This window comes from Cervus canadensis, chromosome 8 (assembly GCF_019320065.1).
Source record: "Cervus canadensis isolate Bull #8, Minnesota chromosome 8, ASM1932006v1, whole genome shotgun sequence".
In the NCBI taxonomy this organism is placed as follows: Eukaryota; Metazoa; Chordata; class Mammalia; order Artiodactyla; family Cervidae; genus Cervus; species Cervus canadensis.
The window spans coordinates 91,194,582-91,213,358 of record NC_057393.1 but is presented as its reverse complement, the minus strand read 5'-3'; the positions used below and the strand labels follow the sequence as shown (position 1 = coordinate 91,213,358).

Genomic DNA, 18,777 nt, shown 5'->3' with positions numbered 1-18,777 from the left:
TGCCATACTCTTCACCCAAAAAAGTAACCACCACACATACAAGATTAACTCACAACAAAAAATACTCTTGAATAATTCAAGAGTTCTTAATATCCAAAATAAGAGATCCATTTAATTTTGACAACCACTCTTATAAATATATTGAAAGGTAAAAACTATGTTCTGGTCTTAGGTTTAATATTTCTTATTTTTTGTTACAAACTTATCTCACTTTTTATAATATTTAGTAACATTCATAATTTTATTTTGATAAAGCAACACAAATAATAAACCCCCTCATTAAATACATAAAACATTTCAAGGAAAAATCATGTTCCTGCAAAAGAACAAGATTTTCAAACAAGAGCTCTTTGAATGTGATGAATTACTTTATTATATGCTAACCTAAAGGGCTTAGGTTTCCTCAGCTTCACCTGTTGCTTCAGTTATTTGCAGTCCACTGGGGCCTGAGATATTACATGGAAAAGTCTGGAAATAACACTTCCAAGTTTGTGATGAAACCTTGCAGTGTCCCGCTGTCCTGATGGGGATGTGAATCATTCCTTTGTCCAGTGTACGGACGCTGTGCCCATCACCCATCCATTACCCACTTAGTAGCAGTCTAAGTTATCAGAGCAACTGTCTTGGTGTTGCAGTCCTTGTGTTCAAGTAACCTTGTTTTACTAAACGAGGCCACAAAGCAGAGAGAAGTGATGCAGCACTGTGGATATTCTCTTACTGTGCCTAACTGACAAATTAAACTTAATCACAGGCAGGCATGTATAGGAAAAACATAGTATATACAGGGTTCAGTGCTATTCTGTCTCAGCCAACCCCTGGGGCTCCTGGAATGTCTGCCTGTGGCTGAGGGAAGACTACTCTACTGCTGCTCTAAGTGTTGCTGCTAAACCTGTGTAAATGCATTAACAGCCCTAGAAATTTAATCAATATGAGCTTTGCTCTTCATTTGAAGACAGGGTAGAGGGGCAAAATAAAAGGCACCAATAAAGTACACGCTGAAATATAAATATCAAATCATACCTAGGTTGAGTGTGGGCTTTTTGCTGAACTGGAATACCTGACTGGTACCTTCTTTCCCTAAAAGAACTGTGGCAGCTTCAAATCCTCCACTGGTGAACCCTTGAGGACCCTGACTCAGTACACCAACTGACTAGGGCTTGGAAATTTCCATGTGAGGATGAGATCATCTCAAGTTTACATAGTCTTCAGTTTTCACATCCTGATTTCTAGAAAGTCTCTCCTCTGAGTCTGTGTACTATTTGCTATTAACATGATCTGATGACATGAACCAGGAGTGTGTCAAAGGCTTAAATGCAATTTAAACTGAAATTTTTAGAAGGGAAAAAATATATATATATTTAAACCAGGAACAATGCATGACAGAGGTTAGTAGAAGTTTAGTTGTCTGAAAATAACTGTACCTGAAGCTCCCATGGACTTACTGGTAAAATGTGCTAGTTCAAGTTGATGAGAAATATTCCTTTTTATGGAATGGAGTACTTTAAACTTTTTTGACTGTCATTCACAGTATGAAATACATTTTACAGCATGATGTAGTCATACACAATTTAAATAAAACAAAATGAGATACACTCTGACATTCTGAATCTACTTTACCTCATTTTTTAAAAAAATGCTGGTCATGAACCACTAAAGTGATTTCAGTCACTACCTGCAGTTTGAAAAACACTGTTCCAGGAAATCAAAGGATGCTCTGAACTTTACTCTTAGAGTCACCCCAACTTCTCATCTTTAATGGCATCTTTCTGAAGCTCGTGTTGACCACACCTTCCACACTTCCACTCTAATTCTCTACCAGTGGGGCATCCCTGGTGGTCCATTGGTTAAGAATCTGCCTTGCAATGTAAGGACACAGGTTCCATCCCTGGTTCTGGAAGATCCCACATGCTGCAGGGCAACTGAGCCCACGGGTCACCTCTTTGACTGCACTCTGGAGCCCATGCTCCACAACTACTGAAGCTAGCGTGCCCTAGAGCTTGTGCTCTGCAATAAGAGAGGCCACTGCAATGAGAAGCCCATGCACTTCAACTAGAGAGTAGCCTCTGCTCACTGCTAAAGAAAGCCTGGGAGCAGCAATGAAAAGACCCAGCACGGTAAAAAATAAACAAGTGTTTTAAAATAAATGAAAATAATAATTTTCTGCCAAGAGAATTTTCCAATGGTGCACAAAACTGATAACATAAATTTGGCCGGCGCGGCAGCCCAGCCCGGCACGGTGCAGAGCAGTCGGCCTGTGTGCTCAGCACAGCGAGGAGGGTCCCTTGGACACACTGCCTTCTGCTGCTGCTCAAACCAGGACAAACCTCCACCCTTCTTGCCTCTTCTACCTCTGAGCCGCCACTCCTCGTGCGGTCAGCACACACCATGACAAAGACAGACAAGAAGTCCTTCAAACAGAGTCTGGCCAAGTGGAAGGTCTTCATCTACAACCTGACCACCAGAGAGTTACTGGGGTGCACTGCTAAGAGCTGAGTTTGATCTTGCTCTTCCACCTACTCTTTTATGGGTTCCTGGCTGCACTCTCTTCATTCACAATGTGGGCTATACTTCAGACTCTGAACAATGAGATTCCAAAAGATCATGACCAGATTCCAAGTTCAGGACTTAAATGGTTTTTCCAAAACTAGTGATGGTATTCGATTTTCATTCAGCATGTCTAATCCAGAGTCCTATAAAAGGTACACTGATGACCTTAAGAAACTTCTAAAGCCATATGGCTTAGAAGAACAGAATCTCACAGAATGTAACAATGGAAACTTTTCTGAGCCGAAAGGTCCAGATTATACTGCATGTCAGTTTCCTTTTGCCTTACTTGAAGCATGCAGAGGTGTGGATGATGCCAAGTTTGGCCACAACACAGGAAACCTTTGTACTCTTGTGAAAATGAACAGAATGATTATATTAAAGCCTCAATGAGAACCAAGGATAGAATGTATTGCAAAGAATGAAAGCCCAGCAGTTCTATCAACTTATCTTCCCAGTGGAAAGATAGATATAAAATATTTTTCATGTTACAGGAAAAAACTGCATGGGAGTGATCTACGGCCACTAGGTGAGCTACCTCTAGTTCATCTTTGGTAATAAGGATGACATAAAAGAAGTTAACAGTTGAGTGCCAGATTGATGGATCACCCAACCTAAAAACCCAGAATGATCATGACAAGTTTTCAAGATGAGTTGCATTCAAGATCACCATACATGCATAGTAGGAGTTGGGATATCTCCACAGGGTAAATGTTGTGTTGTCGTCTTTATTCTGTATCAGCCAGACCTGCCATTCCAGAATCATCAAGACTACCCTGGAGAAAGGTGGAGTGGTACATGACCCTGGAGTACCAACATGTTCTTCCGATCATGGTATTCCACGTCCTTCAAAGTAACTTGCCTCTTGCCTCTGCTGCCTTCTGAATCATGTACAATCACCAGATAGGGGCTGCACCAGACAGGGGCTGTGAACACCTGATTCTGAACATGTAGGACAAGGGTCTTGTCCAATTTTTATGTGGCTTAATTGCCAAGTGTCTAATGCTTAAAGTGCTGAGCTATATAAATATTTTATAGGTTTAACACTAGTTAACTGTCATATTTTGATGCCACCAAAGTTTTAGGGGATAAAATGGTACCTGACCAACATCAAATGACTTTACAGCTGTAAGAAAATTGGTGGGTGGAAAAGTTCTTATGTGAGAAGGAAAAGGGAAAATAAAAATGAGCACGAAAGGTTAAAAAAAAAAAAAATTATGCATACAGCTTCTGGGGTACTACACAGATCCAAAATGGAAGTAAGACTTCATTCTATTGCATTATTAAACCCAATAATGTAAGGCAGTTTTTGGATTTTTTTAAAAAGCTAAACTTCATATACTCAAACAACTTTTGAAATTGGACTGAGTTTTGCATACACAGTATGTACAACCATAAATACTTCATTGTGCTAAAATAAGCTCATTCTGCTTCCCATATTTGTTATATTTCTCAAACACAATGAAAAACCAAGTAAGTCACCTATTTCTCCCCAAGGAAGTGAAGGTACACCAGTGAAGTACAGTGAAAGTCGCTCAGTCATGTCTGATCTTTGCGACCCCACAGACCATACAGTGCATGGAATTCTCCAGGCCAGAATACTGGAGTGGGTGGCCGTTCATTTCTCCAGGGAATCTCCCCACCCCAGGGATTGAACCCATGTCTCCTGCATCGCAGGCAGATTCTTTACCAGCAAAGCTACAAGGGAAGCCCAAGAATACTGGAGTGGGTAGCCTATCCCTTCTCCAGCAGATATTCCCAACTCAGGAATCAAACCGGGGTCTCCTGCATTACAGATGGATTCTTTACCAGCCTGGCAAGAGAAAGCACAAATTTCTATCTTCATGCCAGACCTAGGCTTCATTTGAATTGCTAATAGAGACAAATGAAAAATGACACCCACCTTCAGTCAATGTTAAGGCTTCAATGACTTTAACAGGGAGAGAAGATCCAAATGTTTTCACATCATAATTCACAGACTCAGTTATGGAATGGTGTGGTAATATTCGCGTAGGTGTTCCTCTAAAGAAATGAGGCCATATTATTTTACTCATAGCTTAAAATTTTTCCATTATTCATTATAATGTTATATATATTTTTTCACAATGAAGAGAAAATCTTTGATAAACAAGAAGAAAGATGAAGCTTAACAGTGAAAAACTCTGGCTCATGTATACTGTGTATACATGTGTAATGTGTGTAAATGTATTTTTCATTAAAAAAAAAACTAACAGAATCTGGCTTCGATTCTCATGCTTCAGTAATTAGATGCATGATCTAGTCACTTAAACTCTTTATAATTCTGCTTCCTTAACTGTGAAATAAGAAGGTTGGACTATATCAGTGTTTTTCAAATTATAGGGTTTCTCAAATTTGAGGGTTTCTCACTCAACATTTTGAAAAACAAAATACAGAGTACAGTTTATCATATTCTAAGGTCAAAAAAGTTTTACAGACATTGGGTTACATTATCTTTACGTTCTCATCAAATCTAGAAATGTAATATTTTACCAGAAATACAATCAAAATCAAGAAATTAAGTAGGGTCATGAGTATCTGCTGTTACCTCTTCTTCAATAACAGATACAGCAGTAGAGATTATATTTCCTTCTCACCTTCTTCTTAATATTCAGAAAAAGTATAAATATATCAATATGAAAGTTATTCTCTTATAGGATTCTCTTATCATTAAATGAGTGCACATACAGAGTGGTTGACGGTATTATTTCTGACTGAATATAACAAAGGTTTTTCTTTGAGCTGATCACCAAAAGAAGAAATTAAAATAAAAAGATGAAAACAAAGTATGACTTTTATTCACTGACTTTTGTCAAAAGGAGTAGAAAACAATCACAAGATCACCATTTGAAGAGCACTTTACAAATTGCAAAAATCAAGGAATACAAGGTACACAAGGTATTCTTTAAAAATCATTTCTCCTTTAAAATATTGCAATTTTCTATACATAAATTTTAAATATAAGTTCAAGACTCAATATTACCATTTTCTTACAGAGGCAAATTCATTTTGATAGATGAATTCAAAGGGAACCACTCAAAAAACATACGTGCTTCTTTTCTAGATTAACTATGAAAGGAGAGATGCAGAGCATGGTCTCACAAGTGACGTGCACTGGTGTGCCACACTTTTATTTGGTAACATAACAACTATTCTTATTTCGTTGCTTATGGAAAGTCTCTTCCCTATTAATTTAGCTGCAGGGTTAACCTCTGTAGCTAAAATCCCTTTAATTATCAATCAGCAGATGTTAACAGGGAGTTAGTATGTTAGGCAAATAAAATGATTCTACAGGGTTGAGGCCTTCATTGCCACCATCACTTTACATCTGCATCGTAGTATTTCATTTTTACTCCTTTGGCAGGCTCAGATTAGGTTCATTACTGCCATTCCGCAGATGAAGAGATCATGTGTGACCTACACTAGATTACAGGGGTAACAGGAACAAGGCAGTTGTTGTTTAGCTGCTAAGTCGTGCTCGACTCTTTGCAACCCCATGGACTGTAGCCCCCCACGCTCCTCGGTCCATGGAATTTTTCAGGCAAGAAAACTGGAGTGGGTTGCCATTTCCTCTCCGGGGGATCTTCCTGACTCAGGAATCGAACTCGCGTCTCCTGCGTGGCAGGCAGACTCTCTCCCAACTGAGCCACCTGGGAATCCCCCTTTCCCCTCTCAGTTCAGTTCAGTTCAGTCTCTCAGTCGTACCCGACTCTTTGCCACCCCCATGGACTGCAGCACGCCAGGCTTCCCTCCATCACCAACTCCCGGAGCTTACTCTACCTCTACACAAAGGTAAATCCATGCAAAGTGTGTGAAGCACACACTTTGTGATTAATTCAGTTGATGAATTAATCAAAGCGAGGCTGAAATAATCACACGCAAGGGTGCAAGGGTGACGGATGTCTATTTTCCCAACACTCTGGCGTCCCTAGCCGCCCCTGGTTCCGTGGCTTCTGGAGGGCCGTGAGCCTGTGAGTCGCCGAACCCAACCCAGGATGACCACTCACCGCGAGCTCAGGGAGCTCCGACGGCCGGCCGGAGAGAAGAGCACGGGGGAGCTGACAGAAGACCCCAGAGTCAGACCCTTCCTGCTGGTCGCCCGGGGCGTGGAGCCCGGCCCGACTCCACCCAGGGGGCCTCTTCGAGTCCCGGTCCCCGGGGTCCGCGGAGAGGAGACTGCCGGGAACATGACCGAAAGGAGAGGCAACAGACAGCGCACGTTCCAGCCGTGGGGATGGAGCGCAGCCCGCGCGCGGAGCTCCAACACCTGATGGGCGGGAGGGCGCGCGATTAAGACGTCAAAGAGCAGCGCCAGGCTGTGTGGTGCGCTGTGTTGACGTCCAAGGTCTGCGCGAGCCTCAAGGCGCGGTCGAGACCTCAGGAAAAATTAGGAGGTAGGGTGCGCTGTGGTGACGGAGGTGCAGCGCTGAGTCTCGAGGCTGGGCCGGGCCGGCAGGAGAAACCCGAATGGGGCGCGCTTTGATGACGTAAAGGAGACCGCCGAGCCGTGGGGGCGTGGTGGAAGCTGCGGATCGTCGAAGTTGAGAGGGAATCTGAGCTAGAGACCCTGGAGCGGAACAGTGGAGGGGAGTCCAGAGTTTCCAGGGAAGTGAAACTGGAAAAGCACGGGCTCTTCTCCGGTCTGCAGGGTGGGACTGCCCCTCCAGCAGCTGAAACGCAAAGCCCCGGCACGCTGGTCCTTCCTGAACCTCTTGGGAAGTGAAGAGAGTTCATTCCCTGGTCCAAAATAAGGGACCTGTGAAGTCTCTCATTCGTGTCCGACTCTGCGACCTCATGGACTGTAGCCTACCAAGCTCCCCAGCCCATGGAATTTTCCAGGCAGGAGTACTGGAGTGGGTTGCCATTTCCTTCTCCAGGGGATCTTCCCAGTCCAGGGATCGAACCCGGGTCTCCCGCACTACAGGCAGACGCTTTAAAACTGTAAAGCTGACACTGGTTTCACATTCAGTGTTATAGATGTTATTCCCTAGATTTGTCATTTCTCCTTCATGCTAGTGACATACCAAGTTTATCTCTTGCAGGTCCTGGTCAAAAACCATAGGCTTCCGACAGCCCTAGTGGACCGCTTTCCACCTGGATGTCCTGCTCATGCCTCACGATCTACTCATTAAAAGCTGAATTCAGGTTTTCTTTAGGACTCCTGTTTCACTACCACCTCTGGCCCGTTGGATAAAATTGGTTAGTTGGCCAGTGGAAAAAGAAGAGCTCTATCCTAGATTCATCCTTCTCGGTTTCCTCCACTGTAACACCTGGGACACTGTACTCCTGAGCATCTCTAGTAGAAAGCACATCTGCGTTGCCTTTGCTCTGGTTAAAGTGCTCACACTTCCCTCTTTTTTAGCCCTTTGCCTTCTTTTGGGTCTTCTCGCCTCTGGATGGTCTTCAACATGATCCTTCCACACTACAGCTGATAAGTGGAATATTGCCTGCCATATAAGTAAACAAAGGATGTCATAGTCATCAGTGATTGCTGCCACCATGTGAGCTGGTGAGCCCTGAGGAAACTCAGGCTATGAAAACACAGGATACTGACCCCCAGCTAGCTGAGGTGCGTATTGAATGATAATTTCAGTAAGCCCAGCCTTTTGCATCATTCCATACTATGTGACTTGACATGGAGTCCAGATGTTGGAGGATGGTGAATTCATTCATTCATTCTGGATTTATTGACTACCTTCCATGTGCCAGCCTGTATACTAAGTGCTATGTTTTCTAACTGTAAACAAAGCAGACATGGGCCCTGCCCTTGTGGAGATCACAGGCCAATGAGAAAGACAGGTCCTGAATAAATGAACACAGATTTATTTACACAACCACGAGTTGATATGTGTACAATGAAAGAAAAGAGGAGGGTGTCTGACAGAATGACTGGGTATCTGACTTTGGAGGAAGATCTACAAAGGCCTCTGAGAGAAAAGGACATCTCTGCTGAGACGTGCCCTCAGCCAGGCAAAAAAAAGAGGAAGAATATTTGAAGCAGTGGATCCTCTGGCAAGGACCGGAAGCAGCAAAGAGCGTGGTACATTCCAGGATCTTTAGACAAACAAACCAATGACAAGTGACTAAAAGTGGAGGAATCTGGAGAAATGAGGGCCCAGGAAGGGCCTTACTATCAAACAAGATCCTAAAGGAAACAGATAGCACTCTCAAGCTGGGTAGAGAACTTAATAAAGGATTGTTAGAGATTGTATAGAGCCCTGAGGCTCTAAGAACAAATGGGCCAAGAAAAGAAGGGGTCACCAGGCCATGGCTGTGGATCAGGAGACACAACCAACTCAAGGCCACCCAGAAGGAGGGAACGGCTGGGAATGGAAGTGCCCTGACCTCAGTGTGAGGAGGCCAGAATGTGAAGGAGGAGAACGTGAGGACCATCCTCTTGGTGGGAGGGCCCACCTCCTGGAGGAAATAGTGGAGAAGGCGAGTAGAACAGAAGATGTGCAGCACATATGCCTTGGGGAAGCCACCCAGGTACTTGTTTACCCCTCCCTAGTGCTGTCATGGGGAAGGCAATGGCACCCTACTCTGGTACTCTTGCCTGGAAAATCCCATGGACAGAGGAGCCTGGTAGGCTGCAGTCCATGTGGTCGCTAAGAATTGGACACCACTGAGCGACTTCACTTTCACTTTTCACTTTCATGCACTGGAGAATGAAATGGCAACCCACTCCAGTGTTCTTGCCTGGAGAATCCAGGGACGGTGGAACCTGATAGGCTGCCGTCTTTGGGGTTTCACAGAGTCAGACACGACTGAAGTGACTTAGCAGCAGCAGCAGCAGTGCTGCCATTTCCCTATTTATCTTTTCACCTCTTTTTATCTAGTGTAGCCAGTTTAGAAGTCCAGAAGGAAGAATGGTGTAGTGCAAAGGCCTCTCCAGCCTAAGCATCGCCTGGAGGGCTGGTTAAGCTGGATAGCTGAGCCCCACCTCGGTGTCTGACTCATTGGGCTGAGGGCTGAGAATCTGCATTTCTAACATTTGCATTCCTAGGTGTTATGGAGACGTCTGTCTTGGGACTTTTTTTCTGGTCTTAGGACATTTTGGTAACTACTGTGTGGTAATGAAGAGGGCTTCCCTGGTTGCCCAGTGGTAAAGAATCCACCCACCTGTCAATGCAGGAGACTCTGGTTTGATCCCTGGGTTGGGAAGATCCCCTGGAGAAGGAAATAGCAACCCACTCCAGCCTGGGAAATCCCATGGACAGATGAGCCTGGCGGGCCACAGTCCATGGGGTCACAAGAGTTGGATACAATTTAGCGACTAAACAATGAAAACAACAGTAATTGAGAGAATGCATAGACTCTGGAATTAAATGAGGCTTGTTTCAAATCCCCACCTTTTCTCTCTACTATCTGTGTCACCTTTTTGAGTCTCTGTTAAGTTGCTAGTAAACTAGAAAAATCAAATAGGGTACACTTTTAGAAATTTGAAAAAAATAAATCATAACAAAGATAGACAGGCAGCATTGTTTATGACAGCAGAGAATATAGAAAGATAAATCTAACAATAGATTTGTAATATACTAACATTATAGAATGCTATAGGTTAAAAAGAACACATGTGGTTGTGTGTAATGAATACTTAAAAATGTAGGGAAACATTGTCATCAAATGTAAAAACAGGTTGGTTAAAAATTAATATGTCCAATGTAAGTCCATTTTTGTTTTATTAAAATAAAAAGAAAAATCCCTCACAAGTGCAGTATGTGTATGTGTATGAGATGCTCAACCTACATGTGCTTCCCTCTGTCCAGCTTCCTAAAATGCAGCTTTTTCAGTGAGGACCAAACTGATTGATGTAGAACTCATTACTGCAGTCATCAATAGGAAAGCAGCCAGGATTGTTTCCTGCAGATGTGGTAGGATTGTCAGAATTCTATTTTCAGCGACACAGTAATTATGATCCTCTTCAAATGGGAAGGCAGGGGCACAGTGACGAACTTATCGTGGATATTATCCAGGGCTCAGTGGTAAAAAAATCACCTGCAATGCAGGAGCAAAGGAGCCATGGGTTTGATCCCTGGGTGGGGAGGATTCCCTGGAGGAGGACATGGCAGCCCGTCCCAGTACTCTTGCCTGGAGAATCCCACGGACAGAGAAGCCTGGCAGGCTACAGTTCACAGGGTCACAAAGAGTCGGACACGACTGAGCATGCATGCACACAATCATTTCCAAGGCTTCCCTTTAGTCTCATCTAGTGGCAAGGGAATTTTTTGAAATAACTCTAAATTTCAGCATAGTTTAAACATCCTTCAAGCAGTGAAGAACATGTGTTGTTATCACCAGCTCTGGGGGCTGCAAACTCTTTCTGTCAAGGGACAGAGAGGAAGAGTCCCTGGCTTGCAGCCTGTTGCCAAGTAAGTGTGGCTGCGTCCCAATAAAACAACTTATGAACACTGAAATTTGAATTTCATGTAACTTTCAAGTGTTATGAACTTTTTTTTCTTTTTATTATCTTTTGTTGTTGTTGTTATGAACTTTTAAAAACCATTTAAAACTGTAAAAACCCTCGTTAGCTTCGCAGGCCACACAAAACAGGTAAGAGGTCACAGCTGTAGACCACCAGTACCAATTTCCTGAGGAAGGCCCAGCCAGCACTAGCACAGAGCTGAACAGAACAGAAGATGCTCCAGAAATGTTTATTGAATGAGTTGAATGGAGATTACCAGCTAAGCTCGACGATGCTTCAGATGTAAAAACATAGAAAAACACCCCCAAACAAACATTTACAATGCAGTTTCCACAAACTTCTTTCACTAATATACTTAATGTTTTGTGACACATTTGTTTTCATTTATTTTCTAACAGCTTTGGCATTTTTATGGAGAAATGGAGCTTAAATGGAGTTCCTCAGTGGAGCCCTACTTTATAAAGGTTCAAATACAGGGCATAGCCTATCATGGTTTAATTTGTGATTATTTCACGGGAACCAGCAAGGTCCAAGGTTAGAGACATTGCAGAGAGGAGCCTGGATGAGCAGACAACAAAGCACTTGGTCCATTAATGTGATGTTTTATCTTCACACGGAGGTTTTCACACAATTTAAGCTTTCTTTCTGCCATCTTTATATTGCCTACATGAGTTACATGTCCTTCAGTGGCTCCCCATGCACACACAATGAGAACTGTTTCCCAAGTGGTGGTGATGGCCCCTATGTCAGCCCTGCCCATTTTTCTGGCATATTCCTGTATGCAGCATCAAGGCTGGCTGCATCAATGCAGAACTTGCCTGTGCTTCCGTCCTCAACTGTGAACAGGGATCGGTATTTATCTAAATTACAGGGTTGTCCAAGTAACCACTGTGGTAACGTGCAGTCTGGAAACAAAGAGTGGCACAAACTCTGTGTTAGCTAACTGTCACAGAGGTGTTGTTACTGTTTTCTTGTCATTAATTCTTTTATATACCTGACGGCTCCTTCTACACTGGAAGCTTCTAGAGGGCAGACACCACACCTCACTCATCTAGCACCAGTTCTACAGCACAGTTCCTTGTCTGACACGTGGCAGGAGATGCTCCCTTACTGTGCTGAAGCAACTGAACAATGTTTATAAATAACAAGTGAGCACATTCAAAGCCTTAGATTAGGGGCTTCTCTGGTGGTGCAGTGGGTAAGAATCTGCCTGTGAATGCAGAGGACACTTTCGATCTCTGGTCTGGGAAGATCCCACATACCAAGGGGCAGCTAAGCCCGTGTACCACAACTGCTGAGCCCACAGGGTCAGCCCGTGAGAAGCCCCAAAGCCAGACCAGAGAGTAGCCTCCCGCTAGTCGCAACTACAGAAAGCCCATGCACAGTGACGGAAGCCCAGCACAGCCAAAAATAAGTAAGCAAAATTTTTAAAACAGATTAGAATGAAAGGAATGGAACTTATAATTACTCCCACTTTCCTATGTTTGTAATGTTTTTTTAGTCTTGAATCTTTATAAATTCTAGTAAGAAACTGAATGTAGTAAAAAGTTTTACAAGAAATGACAAACACAGATAAAGTTCACTATAAATTTTAATCCATGATATAAAAGGGAATACCTTGTATTAGAAAGTAAAATATAACGATTACATTCAATTTTGTAAATACTTCTGTGGCACAAAGATATTTCCTTTAAATTCAACCTTGTAATTGTGTTTTGTCTGCTTTTTGAGAACACCACCATAGTAGTAAACCATGAAGAATATGGGTAAACTTGTTAAAAATGATTGTCACAGATGTACTGTTTAAATTCAAAGAACAGAGTTCATTTATTCACTGAATTCATTAATGAATTCCCTTATGTAGAATAAAATGTAATACTCCATGCTTATCATGAAATAGTGGTTTCTTCCAGTATAATCAGGAAGTTAATCACAATACTTAGGACCTGAGAAGACTTCCTTTTTAGTCATATCAACGTTGTTACTTCTTAGGTTCTGACATTATCATTACAGAAAAAGTACTTTTTCTTGAGGGAACGGCAACTTAATAGTGCTGACATGAATACAACAAATCCAAAGCAATGCTCAAAACATTGCTTGAGGAATTTTTGAGAAGTTTAGCTTTAACTATAACAACAAATAGAAGAAAGACGGTTAATTATATCCTCTTTTCAGAGGGTGACAAGCTCTTAAGGTTTCTTGACATTTTGTAGAATGTATAAGCTTCCTTCAAATGTTTTAAGATTTAAATTACAGCTATATTAATAATTTTGGAATTTAGCCTCATTGAATGAAATGTCATAACTATTTAACTGAAAAAACACTGTAAAAGTTGACTAGGAATGATAAACTCTTAAAAGATAATTTTCAAGATACATGCTTACAGACAACCTAAGGGTAAAATTACATCTTTTTTGATAATACCTGGCAGTTCATGCCTCACTTCCCAAATACACGAATAATGAAAACAGAAGTTCTCATATTCAAAGGATGGGGCTTCTTCCCTTTTTAAAATCCATCAGGCTCTCAGGTGCCGAAACCGTGAAAAACTGCACACATGCAAACACAGTCTCAGCCCAAAAGAACACATGTTCCTGTACTTTCATCCCTTCGAAGACAGAGGAGACAGGAAATATAAACGAGCCCTCCTGGCCATGTGACATTACCTATTTCTGTATATATATGTATTTCCTAAAAGAAATCAACCCTGAATATTCATTGGAAGGACTAGAGCTGAAGCTGAAGCTCCAATACTTTGGTCACCTGATGCAAAGAGGCAACTCATTGGAAAAGAACCTGATGCTGAGAAAGACAGAGGGCAAGAGGAGAAGGGGACGACAGAGGATGAGATGGTTGGACGGCATCACTGACTCAATGGACGTGAGTTTGAGCAAGCTCCAGGAGATGGTGAAAGACAGGGAAGCCTAGCGTGCTGAAGCTCATGGGGTTGCAAAGAGTAGGACACGACTTAGCAACTGAACAATATATGTATAGGTTGCTTTATGAGATTAGCAGGATAAAATAAAGGGTTAGATTTTTCACCATCTATCATGCTACGTGGTAAGATGAGACCCAAAGTAGGTAGAGTACTACCAAGAGATTACACAGTGATTGGTGAACTGGCCTAAAATAATTAGGCTTTTTATTTATAATTCCCTTTTAAAAGTTGTCGTATGACAATAACTTCAATTTATAACAGCAGATAAAAGAAAATGAGGTGCCATGCTCTATTAATCAAAATATTCTAAGATAAAAGAAAATACAAAACCTGAAAATAACATCAGTGCTCTAGACCATTTAGAAAGTTATAATTATTAAAATTCTAAATAAAAAGGTCTTCAGAACAGATCCATCTCAAAACTATTTTACAAACTTTGGAAAAAATAGGCAGATTTCAATGACTTGAAGTCTGATTTACAGATTTCATACAGTCTGAGTGTTTTTCCCCACACAGTGCAGCTTTGCTTTAAAACCTCTCATATTAAGTTTCCCAGTAATCGCTTCTTTATGCTGAAACAAAACTCTGTTTGTTCATTAACTTCCTGTACATCCCATCTGGTTTCAAAAGCAGCTCTTCATGTTTCCCACACTCGATGATTCTCCCCCGGTCAAGGACAGCTACCACGCTGGCGTTCTTAATCGTGGACAGACGGTGGGCAATGATGAGCACTGTCCTTCCTTCCATCAGTCGGTCCAGGGCTTGCTGTACGAGGTGCTCGTTCTCAGCATCCAGTGCGCTAAACAGAAGAGCCCACAGGAAGGCGGCATCAGTGCCACGCACACTGTTCACGCATGTGTTTCCCGGTGCACATACATGAGGGCCTCGTAAGCAGCTGATCCCTGCTATGATCAAGGCTGCAACTCCCTGGGCCAACTGTCTAAATTTTATAAAGTGACTATCAAAAAAAGAAGCTCTGAACCCTTGATCTTCAGAGAACTGCCATGTAAGTTAAAAAGGATTTTTCACATCTGCTGATAAGTGATGAGGGATTCATCACAAAGGTCTGAATTGGACCTAGAACCCTCAACTCACAATTCATCTTGTCTCCCAACTGTCATGATTAATTCATATCCCATCCCTTTAAAGTGTAAGGTGTTCTCAGCCACGTCACTTGAAATACAGAAGAGTAAGTTTGTGATAAAGAAAGAATTTGATTTAATATAATTGCACATTAAGATATCCTCACCTGGTTGCTTCATCTAGGAGAAGAATTTTGGGATTCTGAAGAAGGAAAAACATTAAAAAGATAAGAAAGATATAATTTTATTAGGAAAAAAACCTCTCAGAAATAAAAAGAAATAAAGCATTGATACATGATACAACATGGATGACCCCTGAAAACACCCTAATGAAAGGAGCTGGACATAAAAGTCTATGATTCCATTTACAGGAAATGTCCAGAACAGGCACATCTGTAGGGGCAGATGTGTGGTCACCTGGGGTTGAGGTAAACGGGGAAACAAGGTACGTGGGTATGTGTGAATGTTATTTTGGTGATGAAGAAAAGGTTCTAAAATTGATTACAGTGATGGATGCACAACTCTGAATACATGAACACTGAACTATATGCTGTGCATGGGTGAACTATATAGTGTGTGAATTCCACCACAATAAAGCATCCACAAAGGATGAAAAATAGTTCATATTGTGCTTGAGATGAGCTCATAAATGGAAGAGTTAGAGATGACTTTAAACCATTATCACAGTGATCAATGAACCGGATGTTTATAGTGCAGCTTTATTCTGCAGGTGAAACAACTAAAAGTATTAGATGGGGCTCTAAAGTGAGTCAGATAGTCTAACTCTCAGGGTCCTCTTGGAGTTTAGTTGGGAGCAGTACACACAAAACTGAAAAGAAAGAAGAGTCAGCCAATGTATATAACAGATAAATTCTAGTCTTGCCTAGGAATCTATCCACAAGAAATGAAAACATAACCATATACCAACTTGTACACCATTCAGAGCAGTGTTATTTCTAACAGCCCTAAACCAGAAATAACTCAAGTGTTCATTAACCTATGAGCGATAGACAAATTGTGGTCTGTCCATACGAAGGACTGGAAAGGAATAAAGTACTGATATGGCTACAACATGGAGGAATCTTAGAAGCTCTACTAGGAAAGGAGGCTACAAGCAGAAGACCACTGTCTGCTTTCATTTACCTGAAATGTCCAGAAAGGCAAATCTAGACAAAATCAAAGTATATTATTGGGAGGTGGGGCTGGGAATGCAGAAAGGTTGCTCATGTGTATCAAGGTGATGGAAATGTTCTAAAACTGGATTATGATGGTTGCACAACTCTGTAAATATACTAAAAGTCACTGAAAAGTACATTTAAAACTGCTCAATTTTATGATATGCAAATCATGCTTCAGTAAAGCTGGGTTTTTTTTTTTTTAATCACCTTTAAATCTGAGGAGAGTACTTATCTAACAAAGGAGAAGGCCATCATTTCCTAAAATATGCAATGCCTATGAACTTCAGCTTTTCCGTGTCCTCTTAGGAGTCTTGTGTAAGCATTTCAAGTCTGTACCATTCAGTGTGTTGTGCTCATTCTCCATCCTGTCCTTTGTGACCCCATGGACTGTAGCCCACCAGGCTGCTCTGTCCATGCGATTCTCCAGACAAGAATACTGGAGTGGGTTACCATTTCCTCCTCCAGGGGATCTTTCCGACCCAGGGATTGAACCTGCATCTCGTGCATCTTCTGCATTGGCAGGCGGGTGTTCACCCCTGAGCCACCAGGGAAGCCCCCCATTCGGTTGGGCAGGTTATTAAATACTATACAAGTAAGTATACTTGTACTGTTTTGGTATTTTGATATAGTTACTGTTTCTCCAGTTAGAGACTGCATGCTTCTTTAATTTTATTACTTTTTATATTGAAGTACAGTTGATTCACAATATCATGCAAACCTCTGCTGTATAGCCAAGCGACTCAGTTACACACATACAGACATCCTTTTTTATTTAATACTCAGTAAGCTACTTGACGGAAGGTCTGTGTGTTAAGCTTTTCTCCCTCTGATAATCCCAGCACTGTACTGGGCTCCCAATGCCCAAGAAATACTTGTTAAATTTGAACACAGTCAGTGGAATTCCCAACTCATCTTTCACCAGAGCTGTCAACAATATACCTACCTACCTCCTCCAAAAAGAAAGGAGAAAAATTGTACATTACTAATTACAAGGTCCCAGGTTAAGAACAATGCCCAAAACCCCCACCCAAGTGGCTTCAGCCTTACCTTAAGCAGAGCACGGGCAATTGCAATTCGCTGTTTCTGCCCACCTGACAATGACAATATATATATATATATTTTAAACTGAAGGTCTTAACAAAAATTCTTGGTAATAGGCTTTACTGATAAGCCATATGGCAATCTGAAGGTAGCTTCTCCCAGTTGGTCAAGTTGAGATAGATGAGAGAATAGAAACATATCTTTGAAATATATTATTTCCTCATCACTCTAGAGATTAATAATAAGAATTATTATCATGGCTAACACTGAGGAATTCCTATGTACCAGGTATTTCCTAAATGCATTACACATATTATTTCATTTCATCTCAACAACAAGCCTGTGAAGTAGATTCTATAATGATTCCCTTTGCACAGATTAAAGACTGTGCCACGAACACCCTGCAGGCGGCCTCACAGCGGGCCAGCGCACTGCCGAGGTCTGACTGTGCATTCAGTTCAGTTCAGTCGCTCAGTCATGTCCGACTCTTTGCGACCCCATGAACCACAGCACACCAGGCCTCCCTGTCCGTCACCAACTCCCGGAGTCCACCCAAACTCATGTCCACTAAGTCAGTGATGCCATCCAACCATCTCATCCTCTGTCATCCCCTTCTCCTCCTGCCCTCAATCTTTCCCAGCATCAGGGTCTTTTCCAATGAGTCAGCTCTTCACATCAGGTGGCCAAAATATTGGAGTTTCAGCTTCAACATCAGTCCTTCCAATGAACGCCCAGGACTGATCTCCTTTAGGATGGACTGGTTGGATCTCCTTGCAGTCCAAGGGACTCTCAAGAGTCTTCTCCAACACCATAGAGTCTTCTCCAACACCATAGTTCAAAAGCATCAATTTCTCGGCACTCAGCTTTCTTTATGGTCCAACTCTCACATCCATACATGACTACTGGAAAAACTATAGCCTTGACTAGACGGACCTTGGTTGTCAAAGTAATGTTTCTGCTTTTTAATATGCTGTCTAGGTTAGTCATAACTTTCCTTCCAAGGAGTAAGTGTCTTTTAATTTCATGGCTTCAATCACCATCTGCAGTGATTTTGGAACCCAAAAAAATAAAGCCTGACACTGTTTCCACTGTTTCCCCATGTATTTCCCATGAGGTTATGGGACCAGATGCCATGATCTTAGTTTTCTCAATGTTGAGCTTTAAGCCAACTTTTTCACTCTCCTCTTTCACTTTTATCAAGAGGCTTTTTAGTTCCTCTTCACTTTCTGCCATAAGGGTGTTGTCATCTGCATACTGAGGTTATTGATATTTCTCCCGGTAATCTGGATTCCAGCTTGTGCTTCTTCCAGCCCAGCGTTTCTCATGATGTACTCTGCATATAAATTAAATAAGCAGGGTGACAATATACAGCCTTGACATACTCCTTTTCCTATTTGGAATCAGTCTGTTGTTCCATGTCCAGTTCTAACTGTTGCTTCCTGACCTGCATACAGGTTTCTCAAGAGGCAGGTCAGGTGATATGGTATTCCCATCTCTTTCAGAATTTTCCAGTTTATTGTGATCCACGCAGTCAAAGGCTTCGGTGTAGTC

At 42.0% G+C, this 18,777-nt stretch overlaps 2 protein-coding genes and 1 pseudogene across 4 annotated transcripts in view; 1 reads left to right on the top strand and 2 right to left on the bottom strand.

The window, feature by feature from the left end:
- NUP133 (nucleoporin 133) overlaps positions 1-6,984 on the bottom strand; it is a 53,718-nt gene extending 46,734 nt beyond the window's left edge. Inside the window, exons 1-2 of one of the 2 annotated variants that reach the window (XM_043477195.1) lie at positions 6,570-6,984; positions 4,448-4,566 (exon numbers count right to left, since the gene is read on the bottom strand). In XM_043477195.1, coding sequence (XP_043333130.1) covers positions 4,448-4,566; positions 6,570-6,751 — 301 coding nt within the window. In that variant the 5' untranslated portion in view covers positions 6,752-6,984. The remainder of the gene's footprint in view (positions 1-4,447; positions 4,567-6,569) is intronic. The other variant, XM_043477196.1, reaches the window with a different exon arrangement.
- Positions 2,386-3,227, top strand: LOC122446703 (annotated as a pseudogene).
- A 5,576-nt stretch (positions 6,985-12,560) lies between the features above and the next one.
- Positions 12,561-18,777, bottom strand: part of ABCB10 (ATP binding cassette subfamily B member 10) — a 33,504-nt gene continuing 27,287 nt past the window's right edge. For both annotated transcript variants that reach the window (XM_043477194.1, XM_043477193.1), the window contains exons 11-13: positions 17,233-17,276; positions 15,175-15,209; positions 12,561-14,724 (exon numbers count right to left, since the gene is read on the bottom strand). In XM_043477194.1, coding sequence (XP_043333129.1) covers positions 14,493-14,724; positions 15,175-15,209; positions 17,233-17,276 — 311 coding nt within the window. In that variant the 3' untranslated portion in view covers positions 12,561-14,492. The remainder of the gene's footprint in view (positions 14,725-15,174; positions 15,210-17,232; positions 17,277-18,777) is intronic.